Here is a 20331-nt window from a genome sequence, read left to right as displayed (position 1 = left end):
AAAAGACTGTGGCTGGGGAGATTACAAGCCTGGGGTGGGGGTGGGGGGAGAATAGATACATATTTCCCCTAAATAAGGCATCTCTCTCACACCCTCCAAGAATTGGGAAGCATTGCAGAAGAGGTGGCAGAGAGAATGTAAGAGCCAAGGGAAGAGGAGGTGAGCTTGATACTACTCTCTTCCATATACTAGGTGGACATGGTGTTCATGACTTCACAGCGTCTGATGCTGCCTACACAAGACCTGCATAATAGGAGGGAAAAATGATGTCAGGAAGGCAGAAGAGAGACTAGTGGAAAGAAAAAGAGGGTTTTGTTGTTGTTGTTGTTGTTTGTTTTTTGTTTTTCAAGCTAGGGTCTCACTCTGGTCCAGGCTGACCTGGAATTCACTATGGAGTCTCAGGGTGGCCTTGAACTCACGGCGATCCTCCTACCTCTGCCTCCCGAGTGCTAGAAAAAGGGATTTGATGGAGTGCGGACTAGGAAGGGGGAAAAGGAAAGGTGGTAGGAAGGGATTATAATCATGGTATATTTATATTATGGAAGTCATCAATAAAAAAGTTTAAAAAGATAGAGTGTAAATTATTTTTTTTTTAATTTTTTATTTATTTATTTGAGAGCGACAGACACAGAAAGAAAGACAGATAGAGGGAGAGAGAGAGAATGGGCGCGCCAGGGCTTCCAGCCTCTGCAAACGAACTCCGGACGCGTGCACCCCCTTGTGCATCTGGCTAACATGGGACCTGGGGAACCGAGCCTCGAACCGGGGTCCTTAGGCTTCACCGGCAAGCGCTTAACCGCTAAGCCATCTCCCCAGCCAGAGTGTAAATTATTTTGAAATGAAAAAACCTGAAGGAAGAATGCAGGAATTCCCTGTTCTACAAAGTTAGCATACAGTGGCTTCTGTAGTTGGAAAGGTATTTGTTTGCAGTAGCAAGAGACCCTGGTATGCCCATACAACACACACAGTAGTGAGAAGATTTTTTAAAAGCCAGGCATCATGGTACATGCCTTTAATGACACTTGGGAGGCAGAGATAGGAGGGTTGTTGTGAGTTTGAGGCCAGCCTGGAACTATAGAGTGAGTTCCAGAGCAGTCTGGACTAAAGTGAGACCCTATCATGAAAAAAGAATGTTTTAAAAAAAAATAAGTAAAGGGGGCTGGAACATGGCTTAGAGGTTAAGGCCTTTGTCTACAAAGCCAAAGGACCCAGGTTTGATTCCCCGTAAGCCAGATGCACAAGGTGGCACATGCATATGGACTTCGTTTGCAGTGGCTGGAAGCCTTGGCATGCCCATTCTCTCTCTCTTTCTCTCTCTGTCTCTCACTCTGCCTCTTTCAAATAAATAAGTAAAAATAAAATATTTAGTTAGTTAGTTTTTTTTTTTTCGAGGTAGGGTCTCACTGTAGCCCAGGCTGACCTGGAATTCACTATGGAGTCTCAGGGTGGCCTCGAACTCACTGCAATCCTCCCACCTCTGCCTCCCGAGTGCTGGGATTAAGGGCGTGTGCCACCACGCCAGGATAAAAATAAAATATTTAGGAAAAAAATAAGTAAAAGCTGCCCTGCTATGTAATTAAAAACTAATACCATATAAAAATTACACAGAGCTATAACAAGCATATAGAAGCATATAGAAGGGCTGGAGAGATGGCTTAGCAGTTAAGCACTTGCCTGTGAAGGCTGAGGACCCTGGTTCAAGGCTTGATTCCCCAGTACCCACGTTACCCAGATGCACAAGGGGGCGCACGCATCTGGAGTTTGTTTGCAGTGGCTGGAAGCCCTGGTGTGCCCATTCTCTCTCTCTCTCTCTATGCCTCTTTCTCTGTCTGTTGCTCTCAAATAAATAAAAAGAAAAAGAAAATTTTTAAAAAGCATACAGAAGTAGGAGACAACGCACATTTTTAAAGAAATAGGGTGGAAAAAGTGATATTCCTGATATTCTCTTTCCTACCATAATGCCTGATAAATAAATCTTCTAAGTTCATGTTGGCTGCTGCTGTGGAGAACATTTTAAAAGAGAAGAGAAGAAAAATTAAAAAATAAAATAAGGAAGAAAGTCTTGGTCTTATTTCTGGAGTAAATTTTGACTCTGTTATTTGAAAGAGAATGACTTTTCAGACGGGAAACATGTTACAAATTTGCATTCCTGGGTTGTGGACACAATTAGAGGTAAAGCATGTGCCTAGCACAAGCCAGGACCAGGGTTTATCCACAGCACTGAAGGCAAAAGAGACAAAAGAAGGAGACTTTGTGGGCCAGAGAGAGAGTTCAGTGCTTAAAAGCACCTGTTTGAAAAGTCGGTGATCTGTACTCCCCAGTACACACGTAAAGGGAGATGCACAAGGTGACGCATGTATCTACAACTCATTTGCAATGACAACAGGTCCTGGCATGCCCATTCTCTCTCTCACACACAAATAAATATAAATTAAAAAATAAAATAAACAAATAAAATATATAAAATAAATAATAAAAATAAATAAATAAATAAATATTCTTAAACGGGCATGGTGGCACATGCCTTTATTCCCAGCATTTGGGAGGCAGAAGCAGGATCACCATGAGTTTGAGACCACCTGAGACTCGTGAATTCCAGGTCAGGCTGAGCTAGAGTGAGACCCAACCTCGGAAAACTAAAAAAAAAAATTAAATAAATTAATTAATTTGAATTATAGAGACAGACAGAAGCAGAGGCACAGACAGAGGGAGAGAAGAAAGGAAGAAAGAGAGAAAGAAAGAAACAAAGAAAGAAAGAAAGAGAGAGAGAGAGAGAGAGAGAAAGGAAGGAAGGAAGGAAGGAAGGAAGGAAGGAAGGAAGGAAGGAAGGAAGGAAAGAAGGGTGTACTGTAGGAAAAAACCCCCACAGGGGGTCCCCACGCTCTGCCCGGATAAGGCGACACCCCAAATCACTCACTCACGAGAAGCGGTCTTGATGCAAACTGCAAGAGGATTTTATTCCAAGCGCGCTGGGGCCCACAGTCGTACACCGCACAGGGGTAGAGGACTGCAGAGCCCCGAATGCAGGAATGGGGTAGTTTTTATAGGGTTTCTAACAAAGCCTGTGTATTAGACCAATCATTATTTAATATCAGGAGCCCCTGCAGGGTGTTAGCCAGTCAGTTTGTGCCACCCCACAATTTCTAAGCCAATTAGTTTACTTTGCTCAAGCCCCTCATGGACCAATCACTCTCTTATGACTATGACCTTGGTGGTCAGCGTTTGCGCAGGTCCTTGGGTGGGAGTAGCAGAGTGTGGTATCAGTCTCCTGTGACCTTGGAGGTCAGCACTTGTGCAATTCCTTAGGTGGGGGTAACAGAGTATGGTATCAGCCTCCTATGACCTTGGTGGTCTGAGGCAGGCTGCTACAGCCTATGGTGCGAGTTACTAAGGATTACAGTGTAGGCTACTAAGGCTTACAGTGTGGGCTATTAAGGCTTATGGTGCAGGCTATTTACAGAAACTAAATAAGTGGTTTACTTTATTATTTATTTCCCATTCCTGAGGGCTATCTCACGCCCTTTTTACCTAGTTTTATATTAGGAGTGGGCTCTGATACAATGAGAAGAGGGATTCTTTACTTGCTTCTGACAGAGAGTAAAACCTGGAGTTTGAGGTATGCAGGTGGCCCGCTTAAGCTCCCTTTGGAGCGTGATAGTATTTCTGAGCTTCTGAATTCTTGGGCCTTTCAGTACCAGAGGCTTTAGTGGCTGCAAACGAACTCCGTATGCATGTGCCATTTTGTGCATCTGGCTTTACATGGGTACTAGAGAATCAAACTTAAGTCTTTAAACTTTGTAGGCAAGCACCTTAACTGTTGAGCCATCTCTCTAGCCCCATAAATAAAAATATTTTTTAAAAAGAAATTTTGAGGACTGAAGAGATGGCTCAGTGTTTAAAGGCACTTACTTGTAAACAGCCCAGGTTCAATTCCCCAGTACCCATGTAAAGCCAGATGCACAAAATGGCACATGCATCTCGAGTCCATCTGAGGGCCTATACTATGTCTCTCTCTCTCTCTCTCTCTCTCTCTCTCTCTCTCTCTCTCTATCCCTCTATTTCTCTGTGTGTGCCTCTCTTTTAAAATTTTTTTTCTCTTTTTTGTTCATTTTTCTTTTTTATGTGTGTGTCTCTCAAATAAATAAAAATATTTAAATCACCAGTAAAGATACTCAACAGTGGACACTGTAAGCCTTATATTTGGCCAGCCAGGCCAAAGGAGCCAACAGGTGCAATAGTGGCACGTCTGTCATGATGGAAACCAACTGCCCTCTAATTGGACCGGAGGCCCGCTCCATGGGAGGGAATACATCCCTGATACTGAAAACTTAAAACTGGGGTAGTCATGAGCCCTAGGGGAGTAATGTCTGCTGTTTTCTGGCCAAATGTATTTACTATGCTTATCAAACTGCCCAGTAAGCACGTCTCTTAATGTTCATACCCTTATATTAATGCTACTCTCACTTTTGGTAGAGAATCTTCTCTTTTCAGATGGCAGTGACCTTGGGATAACTCAGAAGGCTGGAAAGAAGTGACTGGAATGCTAAGTACTGTAATATCTCTATCACACCTTCCAAGGCTCAGGGTCTAATGCAGAAGAGGTGGCGGAAAGAGACAAAGGAAGGGTAGGACTCCTTACAACGTGCTCCCCCCAGACACAAAATGGCCTAGATATCCATGACCTCATAGTGCCTGACACTACCTACATAAGACCATTATAATAGGAGGAAAAGATCATGACATCAAAATAAAAGAGAGACTGATTGACAGGGGGAGAGGATATGATAGAGAATGGAGTTTCAAAGGGAAAAGTGGGGGGAGGGAAGGTATTACCATGGGATATCTTTCATAATCATGGAAGTTGTTAATAAAAAAAATTGATAAAAATAAAAAAGAGAAAGAAAGTAAAAATGAATCAATTGAAAATAAATGAAATGGACAGATCCAAAAAATGAATAAAAGTATTTAAAAATGAAATTTTGTATTCCTATGATTTTTAGAAAGGAATGAAATATACAATTAGAGATAACTGCTAGTTAGGCATAAAAAATTCATAGCCTGAAATTTCTCCTCATTGAGGTTACTTCTGAAAGTGTAATCTCAAGTGACTGATATAACATGTTCGTTTTGTGCCAAAGGCCTGATTATTCTGCAAGGCTTCCCCATCAGTGGAGAGAAGGTGTGGGTCCTTTTGCGTAAACGCTGACTAAACAAACAAGTAGATTAGATATGACTGCCTTGTCAGAGTCAGTAACTAAAGACCCTTTTATAGCGAGAAGTGCCCAGTCATAGTTGTTACTCTGTACTGTAACATTGAATCCTTGAGGTCAAGTGTTTGAAGGAGAAAGCAATTACATTAATGTTCTCTGGAGAAATTAATTTGCCAGTTGCTATTTTTTAGTTGTAAGTTTTAAAAAAGCTATGTTAACTACCCTAGCAGCCATCTAACTCTGTGTGCTTTATATATAACATTTTCCCTAGTTATTACTCAATCCTCCTTTTTACATTTTTATCATTTATCTGTAACATATTCCTGTTTGAAGTAGGTCCTCTCTGTTCCACATGATGCATTAAAATATTAAAGATTTCTTTGGCAATATTTAATCTACTAATTTAGATGTTTAATTTTGTGTTTATCTACTAATAATTTTAACAAAATAAAAAAAATCTACCTTGTAGTCTATCTTGCTGAAATGTTCCATTTCAGATAGAAAAAGAGTTTCCGTGGTCAGGGAGGAGGAGGAGAAATATCAATGGATTCAATCATCCATTGTTTCGGCTTCTATCCCCCAGCTCCTAGATTGAAGTCCTAATCTCAGAATGTGGTGGGTTAGTCATCTTCCCATCTCTGTGACAATATATTTGAGGTAATTGACTGATTAGTAGGAAAGGTTTCTTTTGGCTCATGGTTTTGGAGGTTTTGGTCCACAGTTACTTGGCCTTATTCAGCAAAGAAAATTGCCAGGAAGCAGAAAGAGAAACAGGAAAGGACTGGGTCCCCATTCCCCTCAAAGGCTGTGCCCCCATTGACCTAACGTCCACCCTTCCCCTGAGCCCCAACATTCCACCTCCTCTGAAGAGGATCATGAACTGTGGGTGGTGGTGCGCACACCCACAGTTAGATGGCTGCTAGGATAGTTAACATAACTTTTTAAAAACTTACAACTAAAAAATAGCACCTTTAATCCCAGCACTCAGGAGGCAGGGATAGGAGGATCTTCATGAGTTCGAGTCCTCCCTGAGACTACAGAATAAATTCCAGGTCAGCCTGGGCTAGAGTGAAACCCTGCCTTGGAAAAGCAAACAAATAAAACAGAAGATCACGAATCACTAAATCAAGCCTCCAACACATGGCCTTTGGTGGACAGTCTAGATCCAAGCTACAAACCAGGCATGGTTGCTCACATTTGTATTCCCTGCACTTGGGAAATGAAGGCAGGAGAATTAGAAATTCAAGGCCAACCACGGATACACAGTGAGTTCAAGTCTACCCTGGGCTGCATAGCCTCCATCTCAAAAACCAACAAACAATCAAATAAAAATAAATAGAAACAAATGTACTTATCTCTTATTTCTAATTCTTAAACTCTTTAAGCTCTTCTATAGTGATTGACCTCAACCTCAGAGATAGAAAGATGTTCTTTATTTCCTATGGGACATACATCTAGGCTAAGGCATCTCTATTCCTTTTCCCTTACTAGTTTATCCTCTATGAGAGAGAAACTAAGAGAGAGAGAGAAAGAGAGAGAGAAAGAGAGAGAGTAGAAGAAGAAGAAGGAGGAGAAGGGGGAAAAAGGAGGAGGAGGAAGAAGAGGAAGAGGAGGAGAAGGAAGAGGGGAGGGAGGGAAAGACAGAAGGAAGGAGAAAGAGACCACTCATTACCCCTAAGCAAATAGGAAAATGACGTGCTTTGGATGAATACCCTGACCTAGGAAGGGTGAAGAGGCCAATGTGATTCCAATGCTTAAAAAGTAGCTAAATAGACTCTTCTCAGAAAAAGAAAAATAAGTCATAGAAAGCAATTAGAAGAGTGTTTGACAATTTTCACTACTAGACAGAAGATTCTCCTCAGCTCTAGTTACATCCCTGAGCCATCTCACGTAAATACTTCGGAAGTCATTTCAAAATGCTGCAGTGAAATAGGCATGCGAATAAACAAGTTGTAACCGGAATCTTTCCCCAAATGATGATCACAGAAGACCCGAGCAGCTACTGAGTGACCCCTGCCTGCCTGTCCCTCATCGGCCTCCTCCTTCCTCTTCCTGCCACACATCATCTTGTATAGACTTGCCGGCATCACTGTGTGGTCTGCCAGAGAAACCTGGCCACGTGCTCGGCAAGTGTGGTGGTTTCAGTCTGATGCCCCCCATCAACTCATGTGCACTGGATGCTTGGTTCTCAGCTGGTGGGAATTTGGGAGGTGGAGCCATGCGGATGAGGTGTGTTTCTGGGGGATGGACCTTGAGGTTTATCAGCCTCCAGCTTTCGGGGGTAAATCAGTTTACTCTTATACTGTTGTTTTCCTCTGGCTGTGGCAGAGGTGATGACCATCCTCTGCTCATGCCATGCTTTCTCCTGTCATTGTGAAGCTTCCCCTGGAGAAAGAATGTAAGGCAAAATCAATTCATTCCTTCTCTCAGCTGAGTTTGGTCGGGTGCTTTGTTTCAGCAATGGGAAGGTAACTACGACAGTAAGCCTGCTCTTATGCCAAGGACCGACGTCAGTCATTGCACCTGCCCTTATGTCTAGGCCAGAAGGAGACATTGAAATTGGGCAGGCTGCTTTTCCCCCTCCTGGGATAAGGATCTCTGAAGCCCATTCCTTCACCTCAAGCACTACAGGGAAGCTGCTTACCTTATGAACTTAACTTTCTTAGGTCCTGTGGAATGGTCTGCATTTTCAACTTGGTGAGAAGCCAAGAATTCCACACTTTGAAATATTGACAAGAAGGGGATTCCGGCTTTCTTTAGCAGACAGGGAGCAGCACCCCATGCAGAGGCCAGTCTCGAGGCTCCTCTGTGAGTGTTAATGTTTACTGTCTAGCTTTTTCTGGTCTAAACTAAAAAAATTAACTTGCATGTATTTTTAAAACACCATACTAAGCTGGGTGGGGTGGTGCACGCCTTTAGTCACTTGAGAGGCTGAGGTTGGAGGGTCACCATAAGTTCGAGGCCAGCCTGAGGCCACAGAGTGAGATCCAGGTCAGCCTAAGTTCGAGTGAGAGACCCTACCTTGAAAACAAAACAAAACAAAAATACCATATTAAAATACACTTCTACAGCATTTCCTCTAACGAACTATCTTTGGCTTGACCTAAATTACTAACTAAACTTCTCTATTGATCTAATTTCCATTCTAGTTCTTCCTTCTGATGCCTTCATAATCAGAAATCTGCCACTGAGAACATTCCTGTTGATGTCTCCTCGCCTCCCACCACACAGCTTTGCTTGGCTTTGTGAAGTAAGCACTTCCAGAAGGTAGAACATGGTGAGCTTGGATCTCTGAGCCCCCCACCCCACCCCACTGGGAAACATGGCACCCACTCCAGCATCCGTTCTTTAAAAACAGAGACAAGTTCCAAGGGACCCTGCTAGGCTTCCACTCACAATACTTAGCAAGCACCGTGGCAGAGTAAAAGCCGATCGCGGGGCTTTCTGGAGAGCTCTTAGGAGAGCAAGACCTATTTCACGTGCATACATAGATAGCTCATTACCCGTGTTCCGAAGTACTTGACATTAATTCTCTGTCCAGGCCAAATCCATCAGCTCCCCAAGCCTTTGTGGTTGGTGTGAAAAGAAAAGATCTGGTGCTCAATCTCTTCTGCACACTCAGTAGCTCCACCTAAGGAAAACTAGACGGAGTGCAGCTCAGTGGGAATGTGAGCTAAGTCAGCGCGCGGAGGCCCTGGGGTCAATCTTTAGCATCAAATAAAATTAGAAAGAACGAGCCGGGGGCGGTGGCCCATGCCTTTAATCCCAGCACTCGGAGGCTGAGGTAGGAGGATCACTGTGAATTTGAGGCCAGCTTGAGAATACTTCCTGGTCAGCCTGGGCTAGATCAAGACTCTACTTTGGAAAACCAAGGAAAAAAGAAATGAAGGAAGAAAGGAAGGAAGAAAAGGAAAAAGGAGGAAAGGGAGGAGAGAGCTAAAAGAAGGAATGAAGGGGACTGGAGAGATGGCTCAGTAGTTAAAGGCGCTTGCGTGAAAGCCAGATGGCCCAAGTTCAATCCCCATTACCCATGTAAAGCCAGACACACAAAGTGGTACATGTGTCTCAAGTTGGTTTACAGTGGCAGGAGGCCCTGGCAGGTCGATCTTCATTCTCTCTGTGTCTGCCTCATTGTCTTTTTTGTTTTGTCTCAAATAAATAAATAAATAAAATTTTATGTATAAAAAGAAGGGAAGGAAGAAAGAAGATATTTGGAAAGACGTTTTAGCATACAGAGTGGGAGAATACATAATGCCTATATTCTATAATATTGAAAGTGATCATATTAATGTAAAATAAGAGATTAGTGACCCATTACCATGCCTGGCTTATTTGATTACTATTATTATTTGTTTTTTTGAGTTCAGGTCTAGCCCAGATTGACCTAGAATTCACTATGTAGTCTCAGGGTGGCCTTAAACTCATGGTGATCCTCCTACCTCTGCCTCCTGAGCTCTGGGATTAAAGGTGTGTGCCACCATGCCCAGCTTTTGATTATTTTATGTAGAAAGAGAGGCAAGGAGGGTCTCACTCTAGCCCAGGCGGGCCTGGAACTAATGGTTGTTCTGCTTCCTCAGCCTGCCCAGTGTTGGGATTAGGCAGCCACTACACCCAGTTTATTCTGGTTTCTCTGTGGTGCTAGAGGTTCAGTTCAGGGCTAGGCAAACACTTTGCCACCGGGCCACATCCTCAACAAGACTTGTTGGGAGTGACAGGGAAAACATTCCAGAATAGAAGCTGCGGCATGAACACTGGGTCAGCAAGCAGACTGATGTCATATTTGCCTATGAACCTGCCAGCTACTAAGGTAGCGGCACCTTGTCTCTGAGTCAGATTTCAGTGAGTTTTCAGACTCTGTGTGTTCACGTGTGTGTGTGCATGTGCATATACAAGTGTGGAGGCCAGAGGACAACTCTGGTTGTACCCAGCTTTCTTGTTTCTTTCTTTCTTTCTTGGTAGGGTCTCACTCTAGTCCAGGCTGACCTGGAATTCACTATGGAGTCTCAGGGTGGCCTCGAACTCACAGTGATCCTCCTACCTCTGCCTCCCAGTGCTGGGATTCAAGGCGTGTGCCACCACGCCCCACTTTTTTTTTTTGTAACTGAAGTTCTGAGGATGGATCTCAGATCTTCCTACTTGTAAAGCCAACACTTTATCTATCCACTAAACTGTCTCCCTAGCTTCTATTTTATTTCAGTCTTATATTTAATCTACTGACAAACATAACACTAAAGCACATTAGATTCCTAAGCCATCTAAAGAAACAAGGAGGCTGGGCATGGTGGCACATGCCCTTCATCCCAGAACTCAGGAGGCAGCGGTAAAAATATTGCTGTGAGTTTGAGGCCAGCCTGGCCTAGAGTGAGACCCTACCTCTAAAACAAACCAACCAACAAAACAACAACAACAACAACAAAAAAAAAAGGAAAGATCAGCCAATGACTTGGGGACAAATTGATACAAGCATTGGTTTTGTTTGAACAAATTCAACAGATGTGGTTTAATGAATGGGGGACAAAGTGAAGCGGACAAAAAGGTTTCCTGTCCTTCCCAGCTGCCAATGAGCAAGCAGGTGATGGGCCATGGGCTGAGGACACAGCCCAGGAGGGACCTGAGGGATGTGAGAACAGCTCAGAGTTTAGCCACCTCTGAAGCTTCAGTAAAAGCTGCTGAGGTCTCCGTGGTTCCCCATGGAAGTATGATCAAGTTCAAATTCGTCTTACTAGCTGGGTCTGGTGGCGCACACGTTTAGTCCCAGCACTCAGGAAGCAGAGGTAGGAGGATCGCTGAGAGCTCAAGGTCGCTGTGAGACTACATAGTGAATTCAAGGTCATCATGGGCGAGCGCAAGATCCTACCTCAAAAACCAAAAAAGGAAAAAAGAAAATATCTTACCAGACATATTTCCTGGAAAAACATCCCTATTGCCCTTAGAAATCACTTAACAAATACCCTTTTCCATAGTCATGGGGAAACATCTCTGGGTCATAGTCAGAACTCCAGTGCTGTGACTGGATAGGATCTTGAGTAATATCAGCTTCACACTAGAACACTCCAGAAGGACTGTGTAAATAAAGGCTGGTGGGTCCAGGCCAGATTGATGGCTCGGTGGATAAAGGTGCTTGCAGTCAAAGCCTGATGGAGAGCTTCCATAAGAAAAGGATCTTTGTGGACTGGAGAGATGGCTTAGCAGTTAAGCGCTTGCCTGTGAAGCCTAAGGACCCTGGTTCAAGGCTTGATTCCCCAGGACCCACGTTAGCCAGATGCACAAGGGGGCACACATGTCTGGAGTTTGTTTGCAGTGGCTGATGGCCCTGGCGTGCCCATTCTCTCTCTGCCTCTTTCTCTCTGTCGCTCTCAAATAAATAAATAAAAATAAACAAAAAAGTTAAAATAAAAAAAAGAAAAGGACCTTTGTGATTTCAATCCACGTGCTTTAATAGCATGTGAAAGGCTGCTATTTGTGTAACAGTTGCAGAGAATTTACCACTTCAGAGGGGCTGGATGTCACTTCTTTACTGTGCTGGAGTTGACTCCATAATCAGGACCTTTGTTCCTTTGTTCCCTTTTCCTCCAGAGTGGTGCAAGAAGAGAGGAAGCCCAAGGGTCACATCTTTGACTTTGCTCTCTCCTCGGGCTACATGACATCACCAGAGTAGGAAGTACAGTAGTTTAGGACACGACTTTGAAAAGTGGAGCCTGGACACAAATTCTTCCTCACGTGGCTGTGTGATTTAGGGCTCAGGAACCACTTCCTCCATTGGGGAAATTGAGATGAGAACAGGGCCGGGCGTGGTGGCACACACCTTTAATGCCAGCACTTGGGAGGCAGAGGTAGGAGTGAGTTCAAGGCCACCCTGAGACTTCATGGTGAATTCTAGGTCAGCCTGAGCTAGAATGAATCTCTACCTCAAAAAATCGGAAAACAACCAAGCAAACGAACAAAAAGAATAGGACCTTCCTTGGGGTTTTTCTAGGTAAGAATTCAAATGTGCACTATAAATTTATAGGCCCGTGAGATTGAGGCAGGAGAGAAAGCGAGAGAGGATTGCTATAAACCCAGTCATTTTCAGCACCCAGGAGTTACAGGCAAGAGGATTGTGTTTGAGGCCAATATGGGTTACATACAGAGTGAGACAGTGAGATCTTGCCTCAAAAGAGGAAAAAGAAAGGAATTAAAATAAAGACAGGGAAACTCATTGGACATGGATGGGAAGAGAATGCAGTAGGTTAAGAACTAGACCTCAGAAACAAGATTATGAACCACACTTAAAGTCAAACACAGGCCTTGACTTCCCTGTGACCCTTGCATAGTGAGAATTCCTTTGACCTTTCTTGACCTATGTTTTTATCTTCTCAGCCTGTAAAACTGTGTGATGCACCTCATAAACCACATAACAATCTCATTTACTAAAGAAAGATTTTTCAGATAAAAATAAGTACCACTTAGCCAGGCGTGGTGGTGCACGCCTTTAATCCCAGCACTCGGGAGGCAGAGGTAGGAGTATCACTGTGAGTTCGAGACCACCCTGAGACTCCGTAGTGAATTCCAGGTCAGCCTGCGCTAGAGTGAGACCCTACCTCTGAGGCAGGGGGGGAGTAACATTTTCACTTAAGCTTTTTAGCCATTTGGACAATATAACTTCAAAAGCCATGGAAATTATGTATATAGCTATTTATAAAGACGCTTAAATGGGACTCTGAGAAACACCCACCCACCCTTGGGTTATGTAGAGCTATCCTGTCCCTAAATCACTCTCTCACACTCCCTGCATTAACACCTATGCTTAAATCTATATCAGAGTCTTTTTTTAGGTTTGTTTTGTCACGGGTGGTGTGATATGTGTGGTACTGTATGGGCAGGTGCGTAGGCCTATGCACACGTGCACAGAGGCCAGGAGAGAACATCGGGCGGGAGTCCTCTATCCCTCTCTGCTGCCTTTCTCTGAGATGAGCCTTCGCTGAACCTAGCCCTGCTGCGCTTGTTATTTTGATCAGACCGGCTGATGGAACAGCCCTGGAGAGTCTCCTGTTTTTGCCTCATCCAGGACTGGGACCATGCTTGTCTTTTATATGGTTTTGCTGGGGATCAAACTCACGCCTTCATTCTTGCATGGCTTTCAAATATATACAAATATATATATTTATGTATTTATATAATATATTTATTTGTTTATTTATTTATGTATTTATTTGAAAGAGAGCGTGTGAATGGGCATGTCAGGGCCTCCAGCCACTAGAAATGAACTCCAGATGCATGTGTCCCCTTGTGCGTGTGGCTTACATGGGTCCTGGGGAAGTGCCTTAACTGCTAAGCCATCTTCTCCAGCCCTTGCATGGCTTTGGTTTATTTTTTTGAGACAGGGTCTCATGTAGTCCAAACTGGCCTTGAACTCCTGATACTACTGTCTCTACCTCCCAAATGCTGAGATTATAGGCATGTACCACTGTACCTGGCAAGATTCAACTAGGGTCTTTTGCCACTGCAATCAAATGCCTGTCTGGCTTTATGTGGGTGACTGGGGAATTGAGAGCAAGGTAGCAGGTTTTGCAAGCAAGCTCCTTTAACCATGGAGCCATTTCCGCAGGCCCCTATCCCCTTTGTTAATAAACTCCAATTTTAACTGGCTATGGTGGCTCACAATTACAGTCCCAGCACTGGGAAGCGGAGGAAGGTGAATTGCCTTGAGTTTGAAGCCAGCTTGGGATGCAGAGTGAAGTCTATGTTAGCCTGCCCTATAGACTTAAACCCTGACTTAAGAAAACAAAAAGTTTTTAAAGTTCTCATTTTGCTTCATACTGACCTGTCCTAAAATTCTTTTTTGCTGTGGTGTCAAGAGTCTGGGCTTTGAGTCTCTAAAAAGACATCACAAAGCTGCTACCTCAGGCTGCTATTTGAGGCATGGCTCAGTTACATCACAAGATCAGTGTAAATGAGAGTTATTTTTAAAGCTATTGTTATTATGAAAACAAGGGATTGCTCGAATTCACCTAATCATAAAAAACTACTGGTCAAAATATCCTATCTAAGTCAGTGGTCATCAGGAAGTTGGCTCCGTGATGACAGAAAAAAAAACAACTGTATTTTCTTCCTAATTCTTGAAAGTATCTTTTATTTATTTGTGAGGAAAGAGAGCAAGAGAGAAGAGAGAGAATGCGAGAGAGAGAGAGAGAGAGAGAGAGAGAGAGAGAGAGAGAATGAAGGAGAGAACATGGGTGCACCAGGGCCTCTTGCCAATGTAAATGAATTCCACATGCATATACCACTTTGTGCATCTGACTTTACATGGATAGTGGGGAATTAAACCCAGGCCAGCAGGCTTTGCAGACAAGGGCCTTTAACTGCTGAGCCATCTCCCCAGCCCTCCCTATTCTTTTTGAAAAATGAATGAACAAGGTTTGAAATGCTGGCCTAATTTGGTGGCATAATACAGAGGAAAGCATCGAGATCTGCAAATAAAGGCCTTGAACACAAACCCTAAATTACCTTGGTTCTAATTAGAGTAGATAGATCATTTTCCAGCACACGATTGTCTGTCTCTTCTTTTTTTTCCAGGGTAGAGGTTCTCTCAGGCCCGGGCTGACCTGGAATTCACTATGTAGTCTGAGGGTGATCCTCCTACCTCTTCCTCCCAAGTACTGGGATTAAAGGTGTGCACCACCACGCCCGGCTTCAACACCTGATTTTCTTATCTTTGAAACAGGGAAGTCTATGAAAAAGTGTCTGAACTTCATTCCAAATCTCAAATTCTCTTTCTCTCCCTCTCTTTTTGTAGTGTATGTGAGACAGTGTCTCACTGTCTTGGAACTCATTATGTAACCCAGGGTGGCCTGTAACTCAAGACAATTCTCCTGCTTCATCCTCCCCGAAATGTTGTGATTAGAGCTGTGAGCCACCATGCCCACTTCTGAATCTCAAATTCTACAGGGCAAGGATTTCTCTGAAAATGGACAAAGATGCTGTGAACATGGCTGTGTCTGCCAGTCTCGTTCCATTGATCTGCTATATTTCCATAAAGGAATATCAAGTTCAAGGCAATGTCATTTGTCTGTGCTTTTTGGATAATTATGTAAAAATCCAAGCCAGAAAGAAATCTTTAAATCCATGAAAACTGGATTACTTTTAGCAGGATTGATACCTTGTAAAGCTCTTGGATATTCATACTAACACTGATAAGGACATTTTCCCATTCATCTTAAATGAAGTTTTGGAGACTCTAAGAATAAAATGGAACCCATACATATTCAATGCCAATTTATCATTAACGGGGAATTGAAAGTAGACCTCTTATCTAGTTTAGTTTAGCAATTCTCAGCTAAATGAAATTAAGCTGATCTAGTCAAGCTCTTAAAATCTGAGGGGGACAAGTGTGGTCCAGTGGCAGGAGCACCAGGCCTGCTTTTCTGTCATTGTTACTGCAGTGTGCAGAGCCACCCTTAGTACTGTGGCTCCGGGGGCTGCGCCGGAGCTATGGGAAGCTCTCTCATTGAGGCTGGGATTTGTACATGTTTCCCTAGGGGTGCAGTCCCCTGTGAAACCAAATATAAAAATAGGGGCTGGAGGCATGGCTTAGCAGTAAAAGCATTTGCCTGCAAAACCTAAGGACCCAGGTTCAGTTCCCCAAGGACCCACATAAGCCAGATGCACAAAGTGGCACACACACCTGGAATTAGTTTGCAGTGGCTGGGAGGCCCTGGCATGCCCACTCTCTCTCTCTCTCTATCTTTAACCCTCTCCTTGCAAATAAATAAATACAATATTTTCAGAATATAGAAATAAAAAAGGGGGCTGGAGAGATGGCTTAGTGGTTAAGCGCTTGCCTGTGAAGCCTAAGGACCCCGGTTCGAGGCTTGGTTCCCCAGGTCCCACGTTAGCCAGATGCACAAGGGGGCACATGCGTCTGGAGTTCGTCTGCAGAGGCTGGAAGCCCTGGTGCACCCATTCTCTCTCTCTCCCTCTATCTGTCTTTCTCTCTGTGTCTGTCGCTCTCAAATAAATAAATAAATAAAAATTTAGAAATAAAAAAGGAACAGGGGTGGGGATAGGGGAGGCTAGGAAGATGGCTTAGCCTTTCAAGTCACTTGCTAGCAAAGCTTGCTGGTCCAGGGTTCAATTTCAAGCTGCTCACATAAACCAGATGCAAAAGTGCCCAAGTATGTGTCTGATGTTCTGGTGTGTGCATACACACACACACACACACACATACAAATAATAAAATAGCCAACTAAAAAAAAAAGTTATACCTGAATAGGAGGGGAATATGATCAAGATATATTATGTTTATGTAAGGAAATTACCAATAAAAAATCATTTTGTTGTTATTTTTATTTATTTGAAAGTGACAGAGAGAGAGAGAAAAAAAGGTAGATAGAGAAAGAATGGGCATGCCAGGGCCTCCAGTTACTGCAAACAAACTCCAGATGCATGCGCCCCCTTGTGCATCTGAGTCACCTGGGTCCTGGTGAATTGAGCCTCGAACCGGGGTCCTTAGGCTTCATAGGCAAGCGCTTAACTGCTAAGCCATCTCTCCAGCCCCCAATAAAAAGTCTTTTTAATAGAAGAATATTATTCCTGGAGAGTGACATGGTGGCTCATGCCTATAGTCCCAGCAATTGGGAGGTAGAGGCAGGAGGATGAGGAGTTTATGGCCAACGCTTGGTACATAGTGAGTTAGAGACCAATTTGTTTCCAATAATAATAATAATAATGTCAGATTTGACTTTGATCCAACAAGATTTAAACTTTACTCTGCTGTGTTTTAGGTGTATAGTCTTGGGCCAAGTATTTAATTTCTCTAAACCACACCTTGTACATTTAATAATTTTTCTTATTTCACAGGGTTGTTACAACATCTGGCCCATGGGGCCTAGGACATAGCCAGTATTAATAGTGACTGGTAGACAACCAGAAATATTTTAGCCTTTTGTAATACAAATTTGGGTCCAGGCCTTAGTCTTTTTAGTGAGTCCTCAGAGGCCAACATCAGTTCCTGGTTGCATGTGGGCACCAGACAAAGGTTTGCCTTGTAAAATTGTCTAGCTGGGATAAAAACTAAAATATGCAGAAACGTATGGAATTTCAACAATAGGATATGGGGAAATAGATTATACTTGGCTGAAAACAAAGACTTTATGGTGTATGGATTTGTAAGGGAAATATGTAGAAAAGGTCTGGAAAGTATCAACGCCACTATGACAAGTTATTTCTGGGGAAGAAGAATTAGGGGAGAAGGTGGTATAAACCTTAGTACTGTCCTTATACATTTACTTTCCCATTATTTTGATATTTAAAAAAAAAAGATAAGGCATGGTGGTACATGACTATAATTCCAGCACTCTAGTGGTAGAGGCAGGAGATCAAGAGTTCAAGGTCACCCTCAGCTACACAACAAGTTCAAGTCCAACCTGAGCTACTTGAGACCTGGTATAAAAATGTAACAAACAAGCATACCCAAGAAAGCCTAAAAACAAGGTCATGATACAAGCTGTAATAAACACTTAAAATACAACTAAACCAGAGAAGGACTTAGAGCAAAGTAGACAAGAATCAAGGAAGTTATCCTTGGGGCTGCCCATGACTTGAAAAAAGTCATATTATTTGGCATATTATTTAGCTGTCCTTGCTGAATGAGGAGAGGGAGGGCCAAGGGGATTTCTGATCCTATCTCCAAAAATTGACAGACTTACATTTGACCAGCTGCCTTCTGGTTATCTTGGTATAAATCTCTTTTCCTTCCAAGTCCTCAGAGAAGACATCTATATCCTGTCTTGTTCTTTGCAAAAGCACTAACTAAAGTGTATTGGTAAATTATGCTTCTAAGCAAAATGCGACCAGATGGCAAACTAGGATTTCTAGTAGTACATTTGATGGCAAAAAAGATGATTATCAATAATCGATGCAACAGCTACTTGGTTAATTAAAAATAGCAGGCTGAAATAGTTCAAAACTGTCCCCAGGACTGGGAGTGTAGCTCAGTGGTGGAGCTCTGACATGCCTCAGACTCAGTACTGTGAAACAAAAACAAACAAAATATTTCCAATATCACCAAATAAATTAAGATAGGCACAATCACATAAACTTCTGTAGTGCCAGTCTGTGAGAGTCTGAGGCAGGAGGATCACAGCAGCTCAGGAGTTTAAGACCAAAGTAACCAGACTACAGCTCAAAATCCAAGCATTTACTTATTTGATTATAAGAGTAGATAATTTAGGTACTGCATAAAAAGGGACAGGCTATTTTATGCTAGCAAGTGTTTGTTTATTCTTAGAAATTAATCTTCATAAAGAGGCATTTCCTTTGGAAAGAAATCTTTTGGCTTTAGGGGGAACCCCCCCCCCCCCACCAGTATCCCTTGGAGCTCTAAGCAGACTCACTGACTTGCTTTCATGGGCTTGTGTACACTGCTAGAAAGACCCCAGCTGCTCCCCCAGCACCAAGACTTGGTCTGGCTTTGCTTTTAAAGTGTATCATTTAAGAGAGACATGGAAGGTACTGCCCTGCTGCTGGAGACTTCAGTCAGGGTGCCTGGAAGTCTCTGCTGACCCTGAGGCTGTCCAGACAAGCTTCCTGCCTCTAGCCCTGGTGGCCACTGGGTGCAGGGAGGTAGTCCAGCTGGTCACTAATTCATTATGCTCCGCTGGGGAGTTAGCTGAAGGGCAGGCTTCTCAGGCAGGGCACAGAAAAGACCTGAATGAGGGGAAGGATGAATGAATGGAGAAACCCATTTTGACAGAACTGCCCTAGGTACTAAATAGAATGGGGCAACTAGGGTCTGGAGGAGGCTTCTGTTGCTTAAGAAACACTCTCCATCAATGTCAGTCATCGGCCTTCTAACCCATTCATTTCTTACCCTCCACCTCATGTATAAATTTGCAGAGTGACAGACCTCCTGTGTGGCCATTGCAGAGGACTGAGTTTATCCGTGAAACATACAAAAAGATGTATTCATTTACAACCCCTGCAACACTATTTATACTATGAATGGAACAACAAGGAGTTTAAATAAACGGGTACAGCAGCATAACCCCGAATTATAACTCAACTAACTACTGTGCCTCCTCCTGTTCTCTTTGGGGTGGGAGGGGAGAAGCAAAATTGAGGCAACTTGAAATACAGGATTTTGAATATTGGATTCCATCATTTCTGTAAAAGGTCACTCCAGTCCTTGGCTATTTATACCAGAGGTAGAGACACATTAAAATTACTGGCTGAATGGATTTGAAGAGCCCAAGGCTGCTGCTTCTGGGGAATGCACTTGATAACGCCAGAGCCCCTAAGACTGCGCGGAGGGAAGGTGTGGAAAAGTTGAACCCTTGGAAGATAGGAGGCCGGGAGCTACTTAACAAGCTGGGACTCAATGACTGGCCACACCAGCGCTCAGGCCAGCTGTCTTTGAAACTGCCTTGTAATGTTGGTCATGGGTTTGATGGACAAATCTGCAGTCCCCAGTTTAAACCGATTTTAAGGCACCTCAGCCCAACCCCCTTCCTTCCCAGGGCAACTCTTGCTAGCCCCCTCCTCTCCGCCGCCGCCCCCAAACACATGGGAATCGAGGCCCAGGCACTTCTCACCTTGACCACTGGCCACAGCAACGCTGCTGTCCTCCCGGAGGGGCTGAGCCCCAAAACCTTAGGCGGCGCGCCCCAGGTAAGCATGCAAAAATGCGTTTAAGAGAAGCACAGAAAACAAAAGAAACAAACCCAACCTGTCCTCCTTACCCGCTTCTTAAAAAATTGGAAGGCTGAGCATTTCTTGACTGGGAATCCATTCATGTCTTTGTTTACCATTTTCCAAAGCGGGGACTTCACAGTTATAGATCCAGGGCGGCACACCCGCGCGGTTAGCGCATCTGCTTCCCGGTCCCCCCTCCCGGAGGCTGAACGGAGGAGACCGAGCGGGATGGAGAAGCTAGCGGGGCTTAGTTCTTCACTCGCTCATCCTGCAGCAACCAGCTACTGCAGCAACTCTCCCGCCGCCTCTCAGTTGCCACAGACAGTGGCTTTTCTCTTTCCATCATCGCTCCGAAACACAGGCATCACCGCAACAGGACCCCGGGGGCCCGGATGGCGGGATACGGCCAAGCTCCCCAGAGATGCTCTGGCTGGGCGGGAGCCGGGTACCG

The 20331-nt window shown here is 43.8% G+C and overlaps 1 protein-coding gene across 1 annotated transcript in view; it reads right to left on the bottom strand.

Moving 5' to 3' along the window:
- The window catches only part of Sgk1 (serum/glucocorticoid regulated kinase 1), a 183786-nt gene extending 163483 nt beyond the window's left edge, over positions 1-20303 (bottom strand). Inside the window, exon 1 of the mRNA XM_004651185.3 lies at positions 19928-20303. Coding sequence (XP_004651242.1) covers positions 19928-19996 — 69 coding nt within the window. The 5' untranslated portion in view covers positions 19997-20303. The remainder of the gene's footprint in view (positions 1-19927) is intronic.
- Between the last annotated feature and the right edge of the window lie 28 nt (positions 20304-20331).

This window comes from Jaculus jaculus, chromosome 9 (genome assembly GCF_020740685.1).
Source record: "Jaculus jaculus isolate mJacJac1 chromosome 9, mJacJac1.mat.Y.cur, whole genome shotgun sequence".
Classification (NCBI taxonomy): Eukaryota; Metazoa; Chordata; class Mammalia; order Rodentia; family Dipodidae; genus Jaculus; species Jaculus jaculus.
The sequence above is the reverse complement of the archived record's forward strand: the minus strand, read 5'-3'. Positions and strand labels throughout refer to the sequence as shown.